The sequence below is a fragment of the Monopterus albus genome, unplaced genomic scaffold (genome assembly GCF_001952655.1).
Source record: "Monopterus albus unplaced genomic scaffold, M_albus_1.0 scaffold31.1, whole genome shotgun sequence".
Classification (NCBI taxonomy): Eukaryota; Metazoa; Chordata; class Actinopteri; order Synbranchiformes; family Synbranchidae; genus Monopterus; species Monopterus albus.
Genome location: NW_018127911.1, coordinates 5439166 through 5456698, shown reverse-complemented (window position 1 = coordinate 5456698; position 17533 = coordinate 5439166). Strand labels below are relative to the sequence as shown.

Below are 17533 nucleotides of genomic sequence, written 5' to 3'. Positions count from 1 at the left end.
GTACATTAAGTTCAACTCTTTTCATGTGCAATAGATCACATGATCATGGAATATCTCAGCAGGAGCTTCTAACAATTCAGTCGACACCATTCACTGGCCAACTGACAAATTTAGCAGTGACTATTTTGCATGGGACAAGAGTCATTCCAAATGGGGAGAAAACATGAAAAAATAAAACAGCAAATACAGTAAATGAAATAAAGAGTGCAGCGGTGATGTTGATGTAAGATCACAGCTGAAAACTACAATCCTTTTAGAACTGTGGAGGTGAAAATGTCAGTCAAACTATTATAGTGTGGACTTACCTGTCGAGCGAGCACAAGCAGAGTGATGAAGAAGATAAAGAGGGAGATAGAGCCCATAGTCTTCAGGTCTTTGAGGACTCCTGGTCTTGAAGGGCAGAGAAAAAGGAAGAAATGTGTTTGTGTGTGAAAAAAGTAAAAGAGTGAAAAGTGACAAAAAGTAAAAAACTGATGAAAGTAAGAACATAATTAAAAATTCTGGCTGTTACCAGTAATCTGTGACTAGGAATCAGTACTGTGTGGTTAGCAGACTATTTTCTTCCAAGCTGTCACTCGATTAAGACTGTCACTTCTGCTTTGCTGTTACAAGAGCTTTACTGTTAACATTCCAGTGACTGAGCTTCCCTGCTAGGTTGCCTTCAGTAGAAGCATTTCTCAAAAAGCAATAAAGAAAATGTGTTCACGATTCACAGCCAATCAGCACTACACAGTAAATACACTCTTCTCTTTCCTCCATCATAGCACTACGAATGGGACACCAGTCCAGGCAGAATTAGGCAGCCAACCAAGCTGCTGGGTGTATGTATTGTACTGTACATCCACCGAGACCTTACAAAACTCCTACAGTACATACTAATTTTGGTACTGTACATACTCAGACTTTCACACACTCAAAACCCAAAACACACTGTATAAGAGGCCAAGGAAAAACAGATTTAAAAATGTAGATTCAATTATTTAAATATACAATGAAAGAGATTTTTCATTATAGCGGTGAAGTCTGGCCAGAACTAAGTTTTGAATCTGTGAGCAATCTGCAAGCATGTCTTGCATATTTATGGACTCTTATCTAGGGCAGAGCTGAGCAGACAAGTGAGAAAACAGCCTGCAAGTTCTGCAATCGCTTGGTTCGTCACCTAATCAATTCTCTACACACAGTGAATGGCAGTGACTGAAGCCAGAGTGAGCTGGGGAGGTTTCAGCTGAAGAGATGAAAAACATCCAAACAGGAGGCATCATTAGATTTCTTTTTTTAAATCGTGACTGTATCAACCAAAGCCTTACAATTTGACAATTTTAAACAAAACACTTCCATTCTTTTGTTCTACAGCTGATCAAAACAGTATGAAATGTATCGACTTAGCAGTAGAGAAAACTCCTTAAAAAATAAAATAAAATATATCATGCTGTCTTTCTCTCCTGGGAAAAAAAGAGACATTTTAGACTTGAAGTGATGATGTAATCTGGTGACACTTTTTTAGAGTTTGACTGTTGACGATGACTTAGTGACTGATGTTGTGGGCTCCAAGAATATCTGCCTTAGACATTATATTCAAAAAGTCTTTATTTTTAAGTAGAGCTTTCTCCTATGAATCAGAAAAATTCCTCATGTCTGGCAAAATCACATTTTCTGTCACAATGTTCAAGGACTTATTCCATTATTTGCCATCTAGCAGCTCAAGGACTAAATGCTAGAGACTGTCTCTTGGCTTGGACATATTTTCTGCTGCCTAACCCAGAATCAAAGAAGACCAGTTAAAAATTTGTATTTATGAATTCACTACAGAGACAGGTGAGTCTAGCGCTGTTCAAATACTGACAGCATCCTCACTTTGTTAAAAGTGAAATATGCATTCCAAAAACTACAAACCTGTCTCATGTACTGCACTGTACTTGTTCTCTCTATGTAACATGTTCAGACATTCTGTAAACATGTAAAAAAAATAATAATTAAAACACCAACGCCTTGCAAATTTAGTGAGAACTACCCGACTGTACTGCCCCCACACCCAGAAGGCACACATTATTTATCTTTATCTCCTTTTATGCTTGTTCACCTGCCACAATTCAACCTGAACATAAACATGTTAAAGCACTGACCACTGTAGCAACATTACAGGAAACAAAACAGAAAAAACATAGAAAAAAAATACATAATTTAAAATACTCAAAAAGTGGCCTGTGTTAAGATAGACCTAGCTATCAGCGGGCTGATGACATATGCTACATGTCCAACCCCATCTTTCTCTCCCTCTACCTTCCCATAGTCTACGTCCTCATGCCACTATGTCTGACCATTTACTCAGAATTACAAGATTAACACCAGATGGCCATCAGCTATCTCTCTACATCAACACGTTCTCTTCACCCACCTCGACTCTATATCCCTCTCTCACACCCCCTTAAACGGTTTGGCACTGTATACTTACCTGTCCAGACTTTCAGTCTTGTACAGGAATCTGCTATACTCGTCCAGCAGGGAAGCGTGTGTTTTTAGAATGATGACATTGTAAACCACTACAGCTGTCAACATAATAATCATCTTCAGTTCATAGTTTATTCTCAGGAACACGGAGCAAGAGATCAGGCCCAGGATGCAGCTATAAATTAAATACTAGACAGACAGAAAAAGAAAGACAGGAAGAGAGACAGTTTGGTTATTTTATTCAGGTAACAAGGAGGAAAGGACTTTTTTATATAGAGCCATGATCATGTTCATCTTTACTTACAGGAAGGTAGAAATTGTTTTTGTCAGTGAAGCTAGTTAGTTGTCCATTAGGGTACAACAGTGTTTCATTGGATGAATTGTAAACCGGAAGTGGAGACAGCACATTCTCTTCTAAAAAGAACTAAAAAGGAAAACACAAACAAAGAGAAATTAAGTTTGTCTGAATTTTGAGCATTGCCAAAAAGAAAAACAAACTAAACGTTCCAATAAAAATCCACCACAGAAAACAAACCACGCATACACATTACAAACAGACTCTCTCTCTGTCTACTTACCTTGTACATCAGCATGTGAAAAGACAAACTAGTCTACATTGTACTTGCCGGAGGAAATTTAATCTTGTTAGATAAGAGGCCAATAGTGACAACCATTCAGTAATGTCCTTTAAAGAGAACCTGGAGGATAAGATGAAGATTGGCTGCCCCACTGAGCAAAGCCAAGTTAATTTGGTTCCACCGCCTGAGCAAATGACCCATGTCAGACACAAAACCAGATTATAATCTCTGGAATTGATTTGTGTGAAGATCTAAACCAGGGTCCTTACACTGTGCTTTATCATGCAACATCCCCATAAGCCTCAAGATACTATTCCATCTTTTTATTTGTCTCTTTTCCCTCCTTACAGAAATAAACTCCAATCAGTCAGAATTAATGGAGAGGAGCAAAATTACAATAAAAGTGTTATATCAAGTATTCCCTCATCACTACATGCATATTGTGTTGACACTTATGCAAGGAAAGCATAATCTTCGTGTTTAAAAAAAGTCATTTAATAGACTGCTTGGCAAAGAAAACAGAAGATGCAAAAAAGACAGTTTGTAGGTAAAACGTCCAGTTGTTGTGCAGTTTAATCTAAAAAGTTGTGGTATTTCATTCCTAGTGAATCTCTAAATGGTGAAACCTTTCCCCTACTGCAGTACAGGTACATAAAAGCTTACCATGTTGAAGACTGCCATTATGAGTATTAGAGCTGTGGTTGTCATGGTGAGAGTGATGCGAGGCCATGGCTTGTTGGCAATAATAACTGATGACCTCAGCAGCCACATCCAAGAAGTAGAGGTGCTTTTACTGCAGTGCTTCAGGGTTACATACACACAACAACACACAAACACAAGAATGTATGAAATGGAGTACACAAAGGAACAATTGACGGAACACTTTGAGGAACCCCTTAACCCAACAAACATGTCCTTTGAGGAGGAAGCAGACACATATTTCTGGCAGAAGTCTCTGAAGCAAGCGGAAACCTCTGAGGCTGAGAAATGAAGCCACTGCGGAAGTGTCTAAACCTGCAGTTCCTCGAAAGGCCACTTGAGTCTGGCTCCAAAAGGGAGTCAGTCCCCATAGACTCCTGTGTTAAAATGCCCAACTTAACAGCAGAATTAAACATGTTTACAGCCTGGCACAAAAAAACAGTTTTGGTCTCTATAGCTAATTTCCCCTTCCATGTTCCATCAGAGTATGACCTTCAGCATCTACTGCTGTGGTTTGCAGCTGAATGTAAGCCAACATTTCTGGACTACCTTGCTTAACCTGCCTGCTGTGACCCGACAGAAAATGGATGGATCAATCAAAAAGTTGAGGAGGCATACAGTAATGGAGAGAGGGGAGCTGTCAGCCTAACAGTGCATGTTGTAATTTATTTCAAACTACATGCAATAACTGTTACAAAATGATCACTTCAAGTGATCCCATCATGTATAAAATGTTGTAGACAATCACGACTAACAAACCCTTCTGTTAGACTCTAATCATCTTTTTTTTTTTTAAAGCAAAGCTAACAGGGTTATTAACTAGCATTCACCTCCTGCTTCACTAATCAAATCAATCTGAGGGCAAAGTCTGTATGTTTGTACAAACAGTACACTCTTGGCAATTGTACTCAATAGTGTTTCTTACTGAGTTTTCATGAGTGCAAAAATCTTCAGCAAATGCTGTCTGGGCCTGTTATAGTCAGTTACTTTTCATCTTCATAGCAGTGCCTTCATGTGTTCAAATCATAATATGACTTGAATAAAACACACAAATAAGAATTTACATAAAATGTAAAAAGAATCTATCAGGGTTGATTTACACTGACTTCATTAAGTATTCAGCCCCACTTTTTACACACTTCACTGTGTTGATTTATTTTCACACGGGTCTATCAATCTTTACTCCATAGTGACCAAGTGGTCTGATGGAACTTGAGATAATTTGTGAGGTATATTGAGTAAACCGCCTGATTGCAGGTGTGCAATGTTTGTAGAGACTTAACCCAAAAAGACTCAACACCTTAACTGTTGCCAAATGGTCTTTCTGCAAAGTAGTGAATTAAAGCTGGGGTCTGTAACTTTTATAAAAAAATAAATAAAATCACTTTGTGCCATAATGGTTGAAACTGTCATAATATCCTGACAGTAACACATAACAGCGATATACTGTGAAAACATCAGGGTCCTCTAGCTCCTCCTAGTGCCTGTAAATCCTTCTGAAAGAAATCCACCCTTCCCAAATGTGAACAACCAATCAGAACCAGGAGGTGGTGCAGCCCACTGTCAGTCATCTCATGCACAAACAGCTCTGCCTCTGATTGGAAAACATTTTTATCCAGGTACGTGGAGTAAAATTTGCATTTCCTTCAGTGTGTAGCTCTGTTGCCATGGTTACTAGTCTCCATGTACACAAGACCCCTCTCTGCAAGGAGGGGCTGCAGGAGGCAGGGCAGAAGATCAGTGCAGAGGCAGAGGGAGGGACTTGGACATTGTACTCTTTCAAATTCTCTACCCAAATCCACCCAGGTCCCAAAGTTACAGACCCCAGCTTTAAGGGAACGAATACTTTTTTTTTAAAGGAAAGATTTCAGTTTTTATATTTGAGTGTAAATTGACAGGCAAAAATGGTAATTTTATTGAGTGTGTAAAATTTCATTTCAAAACATGTAAAAAGTAAAGGTGCCTGAATAATTTCTGAAGCCACTGTAAGTGGAAGATGTAAAGTTACATGGTCACAGCAGCAGCAGAAGTCACACATCAGTCACCAACTATGTTTGAACTTTCTAAGGCACCCAGCAGCATTTGCTCCCAAACAGTCAAAGTTAAGTCTTTTGTGACAGGGAATCGAAAAATAAGCACTGTGAAAATTCAGCTGACTGGCTACAGCTTTCTTCTTTTCAAAGGCTATCCCAAGTTTTATTAGGAGAGGTTAACTATTACTTTTATTTTAAATCTTAGCAGTCTATAATGATCAAATCCAACAAGGATCACATGAGTGATTTTAAAGTTATGCAGTCCTTATTTATGGTTTTAAAGGAAATCTCCAGATTTGAGTCACATTGAATAGTTCTGCTGCAACATAAAGCTGGGACAAATGAACTGAATGTGGTCTGGAAACTGAAAGACACATTTCTGCAACACTCTGCCAAGGAAGACATCCATCTTAATTATGGGGTCTGTTTAAATTTACAGAGTCGGTGAACACCAGGCTGACTGTGAATTCTTACACATGAACCCTTGACGGGTGTCTATACATCCCACAAAAAGCAGAAAATGACATGACAAGTGCTAAAGCAAAGATCCATCAGCAACAAATAAAGCTGCCAACAGGCAACAGGAGGCTCTTCGACTTTAGTCACAGAGTGTTTTGTTTTCCAGCCTTGGGCAACATCCACAAGGAACACCTCTGTGGCCTATGGAATTTTACAGTACAGTGCCTTGTTGTATTATTATTTTTTACAGTTACTTATTTACCTTCTCCTTCATTAGTCTCCTCAGTCATCTTTTTCTGGTCTTTCTAGCTGAAGTGTATTTGATGTCTTAGACTATGTACCAGTAGTTAGATATAAATGCATTGGCATTATCTACAGACATCTCCAGCCATGTAAAGACAGTATTAGCAGTTCCACTGTCAGGCCAATTTTAGGGGCTTTAACAACCATTAAATGTTAAACAGATCCTCTAAAAATAAATTCACATTCTCTAAATTATTTATAATACAAACATATAATGTATTAAATATGATATGCAAACCCCAGAATCACCAGTAGTGACCACGGCACAGTACAGTCTGTCTGCTGTGTGACTCCAGTACAAAGATGACAAAAACATATAATATGACATTTCACTAATGGGTTTATGCATTTTTATGTTGGCCAGAAATGATTAAAGAATGGTCTCCTGATGCATGTACCAAGGCAGTGGTGTGCACAGGCTTTTAAAGGTGGGGTGGGGGGGTGAACAAGGAGAACTTGTTTCATACACAGGGTCAGGACTATTGTTTGCTCCAAGGTCACACCAGAGTGGTGCTTGAGTTAGCCAGAAGGGCACTTCAGCCAACAACAAGGAAACTTAATGGGGTGTTAAGCTGACCAGAGGGACACTTTGAGCACTCATGTGCCTTTGGCATGACATTATAACAAACACTAAACATGAAAGTGTCCCATTAGAGAGTGGGCAGATCCTGGTTAAATATAGGTTTTAATATAAAAAGGACACTACTGAAACAAAGATGTTTGAAGTAAATGGATTTACTCACCAGGAAGTGTCCAATGAAACATATCAAGAGGATCAAGGAAAGGATAAGAAAAGCCATTCCAAAGGATATTCCCAAGACAGTTGTTCTGACAAAAATAAATATGAAAAAGTTCAAAAAGTTTAGTTCACCCAGAGTTTAATGTTGTGGTTTAAAACGTCATCAGCACCATCCTTAGCACTACAAAATTATTTGTCAAGGCACAAAGACATAAGCAAAGTTAGTAATGTACAGTATATAGCATCAGAATAAATATACACTAACAGAATAAACTGTTAGCAGTCCTAAAATAGTTAAATAAAGCACACGTACTTTGGGAGGACGAGAATCTGCACAATAAAAATGCAGAAAAAGATCAAACAAGCACAGGTGACATAGTATTTGAAGGCCGGCAAGGTTGTTGCTCTGTACTAAAAGGATAAAAAGAAGGTCAAGTTTCAGCAACAGGCTTTTAAAATGGATTCATGCTACTTCCTAAGCCTCTCAATTTTGCACTCACATAGAAGAACAAGAAATACAGTAACAGTATGTTCTGTAATTCTCTTGGAAACAACTACTCCAATACAAGGGGTGAATGATGTCTCTTTACCTGAACTGCCTCTTACCTCCTTCTCCAAGGATTTGTTGTGAAAGAATAAAGATATCCTTTGGATATCCTCAGACTTGAGCCACTGTCTGAAAGAAGAAGAGAGGCAATAAAATATTAAATTAGGGGACATGTCAATTTATTTGTCAGCAGTTGTAATTTCATAAGGTAGCACAGCTCACTGGTATTAGGACAGTTTCCTAAACTTTCTGAATATACTTTGTTCCTAATATATCTGTGGAATGAACTATTTGTATTTTTAAAATGTCCCTTACTTTTGTGAATTTATCCCATCAAAGGTCCTAATCATCCTTTCATTAAGCTCCTCCTCAAAACGTTTCTTCTGAGACTTTGTCCTTTAATGTATAACAAGAAAAATAACAGATCTTTTGAGTTCACATAATATTAGTGATATGAGGGCACAAACCTCCACTGGGGGGGGGGGATAAATTTGTCAAAAAATATTGTGCTGGACTTGTAAAATGAGCAGCTTGCCTTTCTGATCTCCGCTGGAACTGATATTGCCCCATTGGCACATCCTACACACAGAGCAAGAGCAGTTCAGCTGAACATCCCCATCACCTATAGTCATTATGGAAAGTATTCAGGCCCTTTCTTGTATTCCACATTTTGTCATGTATCAGACTCATGTTAAAATGGATTCAGTTCTTTTTTTCCCTCATCAATCTGCACATAATACTCCACAATGATAAAGTGAAAACAGCTTTTTGGAGTGTTGTAAATGTATCAAAAATAAAAGACAAATATCCCATTTACATAAGTATTCAGACCCTTTGTTATGACATCTCGCAGTTGAGCTCTGGTGCATCCTGCTCCTGTCAATGGTCACTGAGATGCTTCTATAGCTTGATTAGAGTCCTCCTGTGCCTAATTTAATGCACTGAATATAATTAGGAAAGGCACACACCTGACTATATGAGATCTCACAGTTGACATATATGTCAGAGTGAAAACAAAGCCATGAGGTGGAGAGAACTGTCCACAGACCTGTGAGACAGGATTGTGTCAAGCTCTGGGGAAGGACACAAGAACATCTCTGCAGCACTGAAAGTGCTCAAGAGCACAGCAGCCTCGATCATTCAGAAATAAAAGAGATCTAGAGAGATCCAGAGTTCCTTTGTGGAGATGGGAGAACCCTATAGAAGGACAGCACTCCACTAATCAGGCCTCTATGGTTGAGCAGCCAGGCAGAAGCCATTGCTCACTAAAAGGCCCATGACAGCCCGCTGGGAGTTTGCCAAGAGGCACCTGAACGATTCTCAGACCATGAGAAGCAAAATGCTCTGGTCCGATGAAACAAAGACTGAACTATTTGGCCACAATTCCCAACAGTGTGTGTGGAGCAAACCAGGCATTGAGCATCACCTCATTAATACCATCCTTCCAGTCGAACACGGTGGTGGCAGCATCGGGCTGTGAGAATGCTTTTCTGTGACTGGGAGTCTAGTCAGGATAGAGGGAAGGATGGATGCAGAAAAACACAGAGCAATTCTGAATGAAAATCTCCAGAGTCCTCAGGATCTCAGGCTGGGGTGAAGATTCACATTTCAACAATACAACCCAAAGCATACAGCTAAGAAAACACGGGAGTGGCTTCAGGAAAAGTCTGAAAGTCCTGGAGCGGCCCAGCCAGAATCTGGAGAGACCTGAAAGTGGCCATGAACCAACGCTCCCCATCCAACCTGGTTGACCTTGAACAATTCTGCCAAGAAGGATGGAAGAAAATTCCAAAAGAAAGGAGCCAAGTAGCTTTATTCTCAAGAAGACTCAAGGCTGTCAATGCTGCCAAAGGTGCTTTAACCAAGTGAAGGGTTTGAATACTTGTGTAAATGGAAAATTTCAGTCTGTTATTTTTAATAAACCTTCAAAACACTGAAATAATCTGTTTTCACTTTATCATTGTGGAGTATTATGTGCAGATTGATGAGGGAAAAAAAGAACTGAATCCATTTTAAGATGAGTCTCAAACATAACAAAATGTTCAAAACTTGAAAGGGTCTGAATACTTTCTGTACTGACTGTAAATCACAGCATACAGCAGGTGTAGAGAACAATTACACACAGCAGTGTTGATCTTCCCATTCTCATTAGTCATGCTGTCTCTGTGGTGTAGGTTGGCAAAGGGCTTGGCTGCTCCCCATGACTCCAGGTAGCGGGTCATCCTGACTGAGGCCCTCATCTTTGCTCCATCCAGAGTGTGTCTGGGACGGTAATGATGCTGTGGGCTACGATGTTCCACCTGGACAAACATGGACGTTTTGTTATTTTTACTGCATTTTACTCAATGTCCAGTGTTCATTATATTGAATGTGATGTACAGTATATGCTATGGTACCTTTGGGATGATGACAAGGTAAGTGATGACTCCATGTTCCTTCAAATAGGGGTCCCTTTCCTGCCCATCTCCATCTTCTACCTTATAGGCACCTTTCAGGTGCTCCAGTGTCACTGAGGTTATGTGGACTCGCCTGGCAATAAATAATAAACAAGTAGATTTTGTATGGGTATTATTTTTCTGACTATACCCTGCATATGCTGAACGTTACCAACCAGACAAAGCTGACACTGCAAACACAACATAATGTAATGGCACCTTATGCAAACTGAAACAAGAGCTTCTGTTTTACTTCCAGGTCACTCACCCTGGTACACCACCTGCCTCCATATGATTGGCTAGTGTGACATCATGTGACCAAACATCATACTGCCATTTCTGAAGCCCGATCACACCGCACAGGACATTCCCCGAATGCACACCGACACGCATGTTGATGTCAACCCCTGTGGCATCTCGTACTTTCCTGTCAAGTACCAAAAGCAGAAAACCATCACTCATGCCATCTGGTCTTGCTAGCAAAGATGCTTCATTTTGTGATCCTTATTGTGGATATAGAGTTACACTGCAACACTACGAAAAAGAAAAAAACCTTGGTCAAAATATTGGCTTGCATATACACAAACACACTGTCAAGTTCTGCAATCATGTTGTTATTTGAGCTCTATCAATCATTCTGTCTCAGAATGATGCCTAGAGGTAAGAGAGGACCTCACACTTACCACTGCTACATTTTAACATGTCAAGCAGCTTAAATGGGAAAAGTTCATGGTTAGCAAGAACTGTATGTCTCAATATATGTATTTCAAAAAGCATTGTGTTTAAAGGCATATCAGAGCTATCTTAATAATGCACTAGTCAAATGTATCACATACATTTGAATTGTAATGAAGTAATATTTTTAGTTCATTTACCATTAGTTCCGCTTTCAGTTTTCATGTGGTTATGTTGGGACGAATGAGCCACTGCTGTACATATAATTTCAGGTCACTGATGTTGAAGGTTTACTTCTACAATAGTATTGCAGAGTTGAGTGATGTTTACATGATTAACTACAACAAATTGTAAACTAACATAGAAGTAAGCTTTTCAGAAATGGGGCTGTCGTACTGTAGCAGCACTGTTATACAAGTGTCACTTACTTGATGGCCTCACACATGTCCAGACCCATTTTCACACAGTTCTTAGCATGATTCGGCAGAGACTCTGGCAGGCCAGACACACAGTAGTAACAGTCGCCAAGAATTTTAATCCGCATACATTCATTTTCCTGCACATAAAAATGTGGAACACTAACTCAGATTCATGAAATCCGATGAGGATCTCACTGTCAGACATTCAAGGCACCTTTTAATCACATAACAACCTTTTTTTTTAAACATGCCTTACTGTATAGCTACACTGAGTGGAAAAAGTGCAGTCTCCATATTTTCTATGATTGATTTGTCCATGTATGATTTGCCATCAGTAAAGAAACAGGCTCTTACACTTAATTTTGAAAAGGTGATAGCAAAATTTGAACTTTAACAAAATAAGACATTAAACAAACAATAGCGAATTGTCAGCAAGGCTGTAAAAACAGGTTCTGGGTAGAACATGGACGAAGCCAAAAGAGGTGGCAATGAAGGGTCAGAGGTCACTGAAACAATTCTGGCCTTTGGGGACCCAGTGACTGAATTAACCCTGCAGGAAGCCGTAAGACAAATAGTCTTTTTGCAAATAGAGGTCTCAAAGGAACAAGACTACATCCAAGAGATGTTGGAATGTCCAATATTCAAGGAAGCAGACAATGAGGAAAGGCAACAAAAGGACAGAAAAGTGTCACCTGATGCAGAAGAATATGCACCCATGATAGAAAGCACCACTGTGGAGGAAGAGGAGTACATGGAGGAGTTTATGGTAAATTTGTATTCCCCTATCAGCTGCTTATAACTGCAGACTGATATTAATTTAGGGGGAATTGGGTCTTGTCCTGAATTATTAACATGAAAGACAGAGGTCTGCAAGGAACTCTGTTCTCAGGTTCATGGTAGTTAGTTACTGGGTGCATATTTCAGTGAGTATATCAGTTCCTATGTCCAGGGGTTAGAAAATCATTGCCTTCAAACAGAATATTTCTGGGGGAAAATGGGTTTTTGTTTCAATATTTGCACCACACACTGTATCGTAGCTACACTGCAAACATCAGTGTTAAATCTGATCATCCACGTTTGACCTGGTATTTGCAGGCAAAAGGCAAAATCATCACCAAGCAATAAAAAGCAATCACAGTTGCAAGATACTCCACTAAAAGCTGATTTACACAGTGCTCAGCATTTAGGGTGGACTTCTCCTCTTCATGAGATATAACACTGAATAATATGTAGAAGAAAGGCTAGATAAGCAAAATTAACACATGTTTAGGATGTGATATTTAGTGACAGGGCCTAGTAAATGTTACATGTTTACCTTGGCAATTTGATCAAATTTGCCAAACAGCTCATTCAGCATGTGAACCAGCTCTCCAGGTGAGCAGTCACTGGCCAGTCGCGTGAATCCTACTATATCAGCATACAGTATACTAGAGATAGAAAAATATATATTAATATACTGGTTTTCCATAAAACACTGTAGCTTTCAAAAGCATGAATCTAAACCCTAACCCAAATAAAAAATACTTGCCTGACATTAGTGTGTCTCTGGACATAGAGGTTGTGAAAATTGTTTGTATTCTCAATCTGCCCAAAGTTTGGGCCCTTCAGCCTCTGAATGATCTCAGCTTTCATCACACGGGCGATGTGCGCTGGCAACAGTGACAAGAGGAGACGCTCCTGATGGCCATAACACAAAGAGAAAAGCAACAGCAGTACAGGGACAGTCAGGAAAATGACAGAAAAGACAATGTTTCCAATTTTATGAGCAATTTTTGTGATTAAAATAAGGTTTCATGTAGGACTAATTATCATTTCTGATCAGATGACCCACCAAAAAGCCTTCACTTCAAATTGTTGTTGTTTTTTTTGTTTGTTTTAGCTTCAGAGTATTTTCAACAAAGGACTTCAACACCCTGAAGAGCCACTCATTGTTAGGCAGTATCATGACCAGAACTTTAGAAGTATTAAAAAATTCAAGCTTTGACCTCAACAGCAAAACAATCTTTCAGATCCAAAGTTTGGACATTGTGTAACCAGGGATTAGGGACACCAACGTGATGCTGAAAAAGTTATATATTTTCAGCAGATTGATGCATAATTGAATTCAGACCGAATTTAATTGATGAAATGAGGAGACAAAACACTGTCCCCATTATGTTGGCAACCTCCAGTCTTCAAGTGCTAAGTGAAAGTTAATTGGGTCAGGTTCACTTACTGCTACTCAAAGTAATATTCAGAGCAAAAACAGGTTTTTCATTGCTCATTATTTTAGTGCCAATCACCAGAAGACAAACCCATACCTTTACCCTCAAAACATTTGCTTTATTTAGCAGTAGCTTAGCAAATAAAACTGACTGGAGAATACACTCGTCACCTCCAACTCAACAAGTCGACCCTGCGCTGTTTCTGGTGCTCAGAACCTTCGACCATAAGGAGAAATCCATGGTGGCTACTAACAAATGCTGTCAGGACTTTGGGGTTAAGATGAATTCATATAAGTGTCCCGTGGACTACTCAAATTGAAAATGTATGCACTCACTGTACTGCAAGGCACTTTGGATACAAGCAAGCTGTAAACAGCATATAACAGGAGTGCACCGAAAACCCAGGTGAAATGGGTCTCTGCACTGTTACTTCCATCTGTCCCAGACAGCAGCGGCACTCCAGGGCTACAGTGAAATACTCCGCTTAAGGCATGTTTGGCTTTACTCATGGCAGTTGCAAAAACACAAGCTGGATTCACTACAGGATAACCAGCTCCTCTCCAAGCCTGGGCTTTCACAATAACAGCTGGATTCATCCTCTGCTGACTGGATAGCTTACCCAAAATATTTAACAGCAGCAGCTATAACTAACAGCCATCTACATCCCAAGCTCAAACAGCAGTAAAGTTTTATAAATACCTTGATCATTTTTCACAGGACACCACACTATTTGTAAATATCAGCACCAAACGTATCAGCATTAACTGTTCTAACCTGTTCCAAATTAACACACAGCACGTTAGGAAAAGCACAACGGCACAGACACACACAGTGCAGCTGGTGGGCAGCATATTGTAGGAGAAAGAAACCCTTTCTGGAAACAGTATTCAGACACTATCAGCATTTGAACAATTTTTAGAAACTTAAAAGGATCGTGGGAATGACGTAGCCAAGATATATATTAAGCAAATGTTAAAGGGGAGGACTGATTCTCATTTGTGCATTATCTCAGGTATTTGAGATGTGACCAACAGCATATTTGATGAATGGAAAAGTAGTAATGGATGAATCACACATAGCTGCGCCAGTACCAATCAGTGCCCAAAATGTTCAATTGAAGTGTAAATGGAAGAACGTACAGATGGACCTGAGCATATTAAATCATTTAGTCCAGAGCCTCACTGTAAAGTCACACTCTTGCCAGTGACATAAATACTGTATAGCAGTAGATATTCTTATATCTTGTTAATCAAAGGCACAGATTTCAGCCAGCAGTCAAAGGAAACTCAAGAGAATTTTACACATGCACTAGGCTCCAGGCATAATCACAGTAACTGAGGTTATTAACAATTACCACATTCTGTAAAACAGCCTCTCACACACATCCTCCTCCAACAGGAATCAAGCACTGACAGCTATAAGTAGAGCTGACCGATTTCCAAGACTGGTACATTTTAGGTTAATTCTGCACAAGAGGCAGATAAAGAATTGCAGAATGAACATTTGATAAAATTAATGATGTAGTCTAAGTGTAGCAGTTAGTTCTGAACTTGATATTATCTTCCAAATCTCATATATATAAGTATATAATTTTTCTTTTCATATATTTACTTGCTCATCTGTTGCCTTACACAAACACTGCTGTCACTGCCATTCATTCCTCATTCATGCACATTTTCATTCCCCATCACTCAACACTACTACACATAATCTACTACACGTAAACTCACTGCCTTTCTGACTTTCACTAGCTCACTGGTCATTAAAACATAGTGACCACTTTACCTGTTGTCTCTTCTCAAATTCCAATTTAATAGGTGACTTGATGCAGTTGCAGGTGTCCTGATAAGTCTGTTTAAGCGCCAACTCCATCAGATGCTTGTGGTATGCTCCCGCCATATTGCCACACACAAAAATGATAATATTGGCCAAAATCTGTATGGAAACAGATCAAGCTAATATTAGATACAGTATATATCAGACAAAAATAATTAAGTCAGCATGGTGTACAGTATGCAGTATTTGAAAGAGCAGAAATGAAGCCATAAAATCAAATGTATTCAATATTACAATATTGCTGTGTTATCTATTATATTGTACATAAATGAAACTGGCAGCATTGGAAAAGTTATTTTATCCCCAATGGCCACAGTTTAAAAATAACTAAGCGGTAGATCAAGGCCCAGGCCAATAAATAGCTCTTTTCTCATGTTCTTCATGAAGTCCTGAGGAGGCAGTGGGTTTTTCTGACATGGATCCAGGACTTAAAAAAAAACAAAAAACTTCCAAAGTGAGAAATTGAATAAACCTTTTCCCTTACGTGTACTAGGCCCTGGCAACTGAGACTTTGATGTCAACATCCAACACTGTAAACTATATTCAATGTGACATTCATAAACCCATCTTTCATGTCATTTTCTTGTGAATCAGTTATTTAAAAGAACCAATTTCCACCTGCTGATGATCTCAGAGTAAAACAAATACAGCAGAAGCAAGCAAAAGAGCAAACAAATGGGATTACATGCATTTGCCCATTACACTGCCCCTGCTCATTTGTTTACTGCCTAATAACAAATAAATAAGAAAAGCTGGTATGCAAGGACAACCAAATATTATTGCCCCTGTATGTGTAGAACATACACTGCACCTGTTTTCCAGTCAATCCCAGTATAACAACAGCAACAAACTGTTGTTTTAAATATGACATACTGTATAAGGAATAGATGATTACTCCAACCAAAGCTTCACTATATCTACAAACTGTATCTGAAAAACGTGTAGTCTATTCTGTTTATTTAAATTTTAAAGCAGAGCATCCCTTGTGGCAGCACTAGTCAGGAAGCTCCATTAAACAAACTGCTAGGACAGGATGTGGTCCAGTGATGATAGCTGAATGTATAAAGACCCAGGAGCCTTGATAACCTTGAGTTCAGTATTTTGCAATTTAAAGCAAATGGATAATTTAATGGTACTCTCCCATCACATTTCTTCTGCTACAACCTCTTTCATACAGTCCTATTATGTTTCGTCTGCGTGCCTTGAGTCACCACCTTCCTCTTTCACTTGCAGTCTCAGTGTCCGTCCAGCATAACAGTGACCAATTTCATTTGGCTTTCTCTCTTTCCTGACCTGCATGTGCCCAGCAGTGGCTTCAAACCCATTCACTTTTTGCACACTTTGGTGTTTGGTAGATTTAATTCTAAATTAACAAAATTGCCATTTTGCCCATAAATCTACACTCAGTAACCAATATTCTTTTGTTTTGAACCTGTGTCACCCCTTGGTGATGACATTCAGCTTTAGCCCACATCCAGATTGAGTTTCAAAACTGTGAAAAAACACAGCCCTCTCCATTTAGTTCTATGGGAGACTGCATTCACCACAGGGGGCTCCAACAAAACAATATAGCCATGTGCTGCACCGGATGGTGACAACACCCGGCAAAGGTGTTGTGGCGACCAACATATGGGGGATGGTCAGAACATGGACGCCCATGGGAAGAAGACTTTTTTGTTTACCTTGTCAGCATGAGTATTGACTGCTTTTTGTCTTCCAACTTGGGCCACAGATACAAACACATCATAACAATACACCAAGCATTTTTGTTACTTAGGGTACTGGTTGTTTTTTTTTTTAACCTCTCAATGCTGACACAGTGGTGGTAGAGTGGTGCTAATTGATCCTGGAGTAGGCTACGTTAGGAGCATGGATAACCAAAACTTAGGAGGAACTCAGGCTGGAAATGTGAAATGAAGCCACTCATGTCAGCTTGTCACAATGTGGCCATATCATACATGCCTACAACCCTCCCCCTGTGACCCCTCACCCCCCCAGACCAACACAGCCCCTTACATAAAAACACAGGGAGCTGTGTTTTACCACACTCGGTCCGAATGCCTGCTTATGTGGCTGTGTCCCCTGATGAGACTGGGCTGATTTGCTCACTTTTTAGATGTACGTCAGATACAAGTGTTTGGATGTCACAGAACCTTTT

The 17533-nt window shown here is 39.4% G+C and overlaps 1 protein-coding gene across 3 annotated transcripts in view; it reads right to left on the bottom strand.

Annotated features, from left to right (window-relative positions):
• adcy2a (adenylate cyclase 2a) overlaps positions 1-17533 on the bottom strand; it is a 56338-nt gene that overhangs the window by 12018 nt on the left and 26787 nt on the right. For all 3 annotated transcript variants that reach the window (XR_002274661.1, XM_020596905.1, XM_020596904.1), the window contains 16 exons: positions 15325-15474; positions 12864-13012; positions 12651-12762; positions 11345-11472; positions 10510-10668; positions 10203-10335; positions 9930-10106; positions 8342-8385; positions 8122-8202; positions 7866-7935; positions 7573-7670; positions 7264-7348; positions 3690-3827; positions 2753-2872; positions 2453-2637; positions 306-390 (listed from right to left, as the gene is read on the bottom strand). Coding sequence is in view for 2 of the 3 variants with exons in the window: in XM_020596905.1 (XP_020452561.1) it covers positions 306-390; positions 2453-2637; positions 2753-2872; positions 3690-3827; positions 7264-7348; positions 7573-7670; positions 7866-7935; positions 8122-8202; positions 8342-8385; positions 9930-10106; positions 10203-10335; positions 10510-10668; positions 11345-11472; positions 12651-12762; positions 12864-13012; positions 15325-15474 (1914 nt within the window). In the remaining variant the exon portion in view is untranslated. The remainder of the gene's footprint in view (positions 1-305; positions 391-2452; positions 2638-2752; positions 2873-3689; positions 3828-7263; positions 7349-7572; positions 7671-7865; positions 7936-8121; positions 8203-8341; positions 8386-9929; positions 10107-10202; positions 10336-10509; positions 10669-11344; positions 11473-12650; positions 12763-12863; positions 13013-15324; positions 15475-17533) is intronic.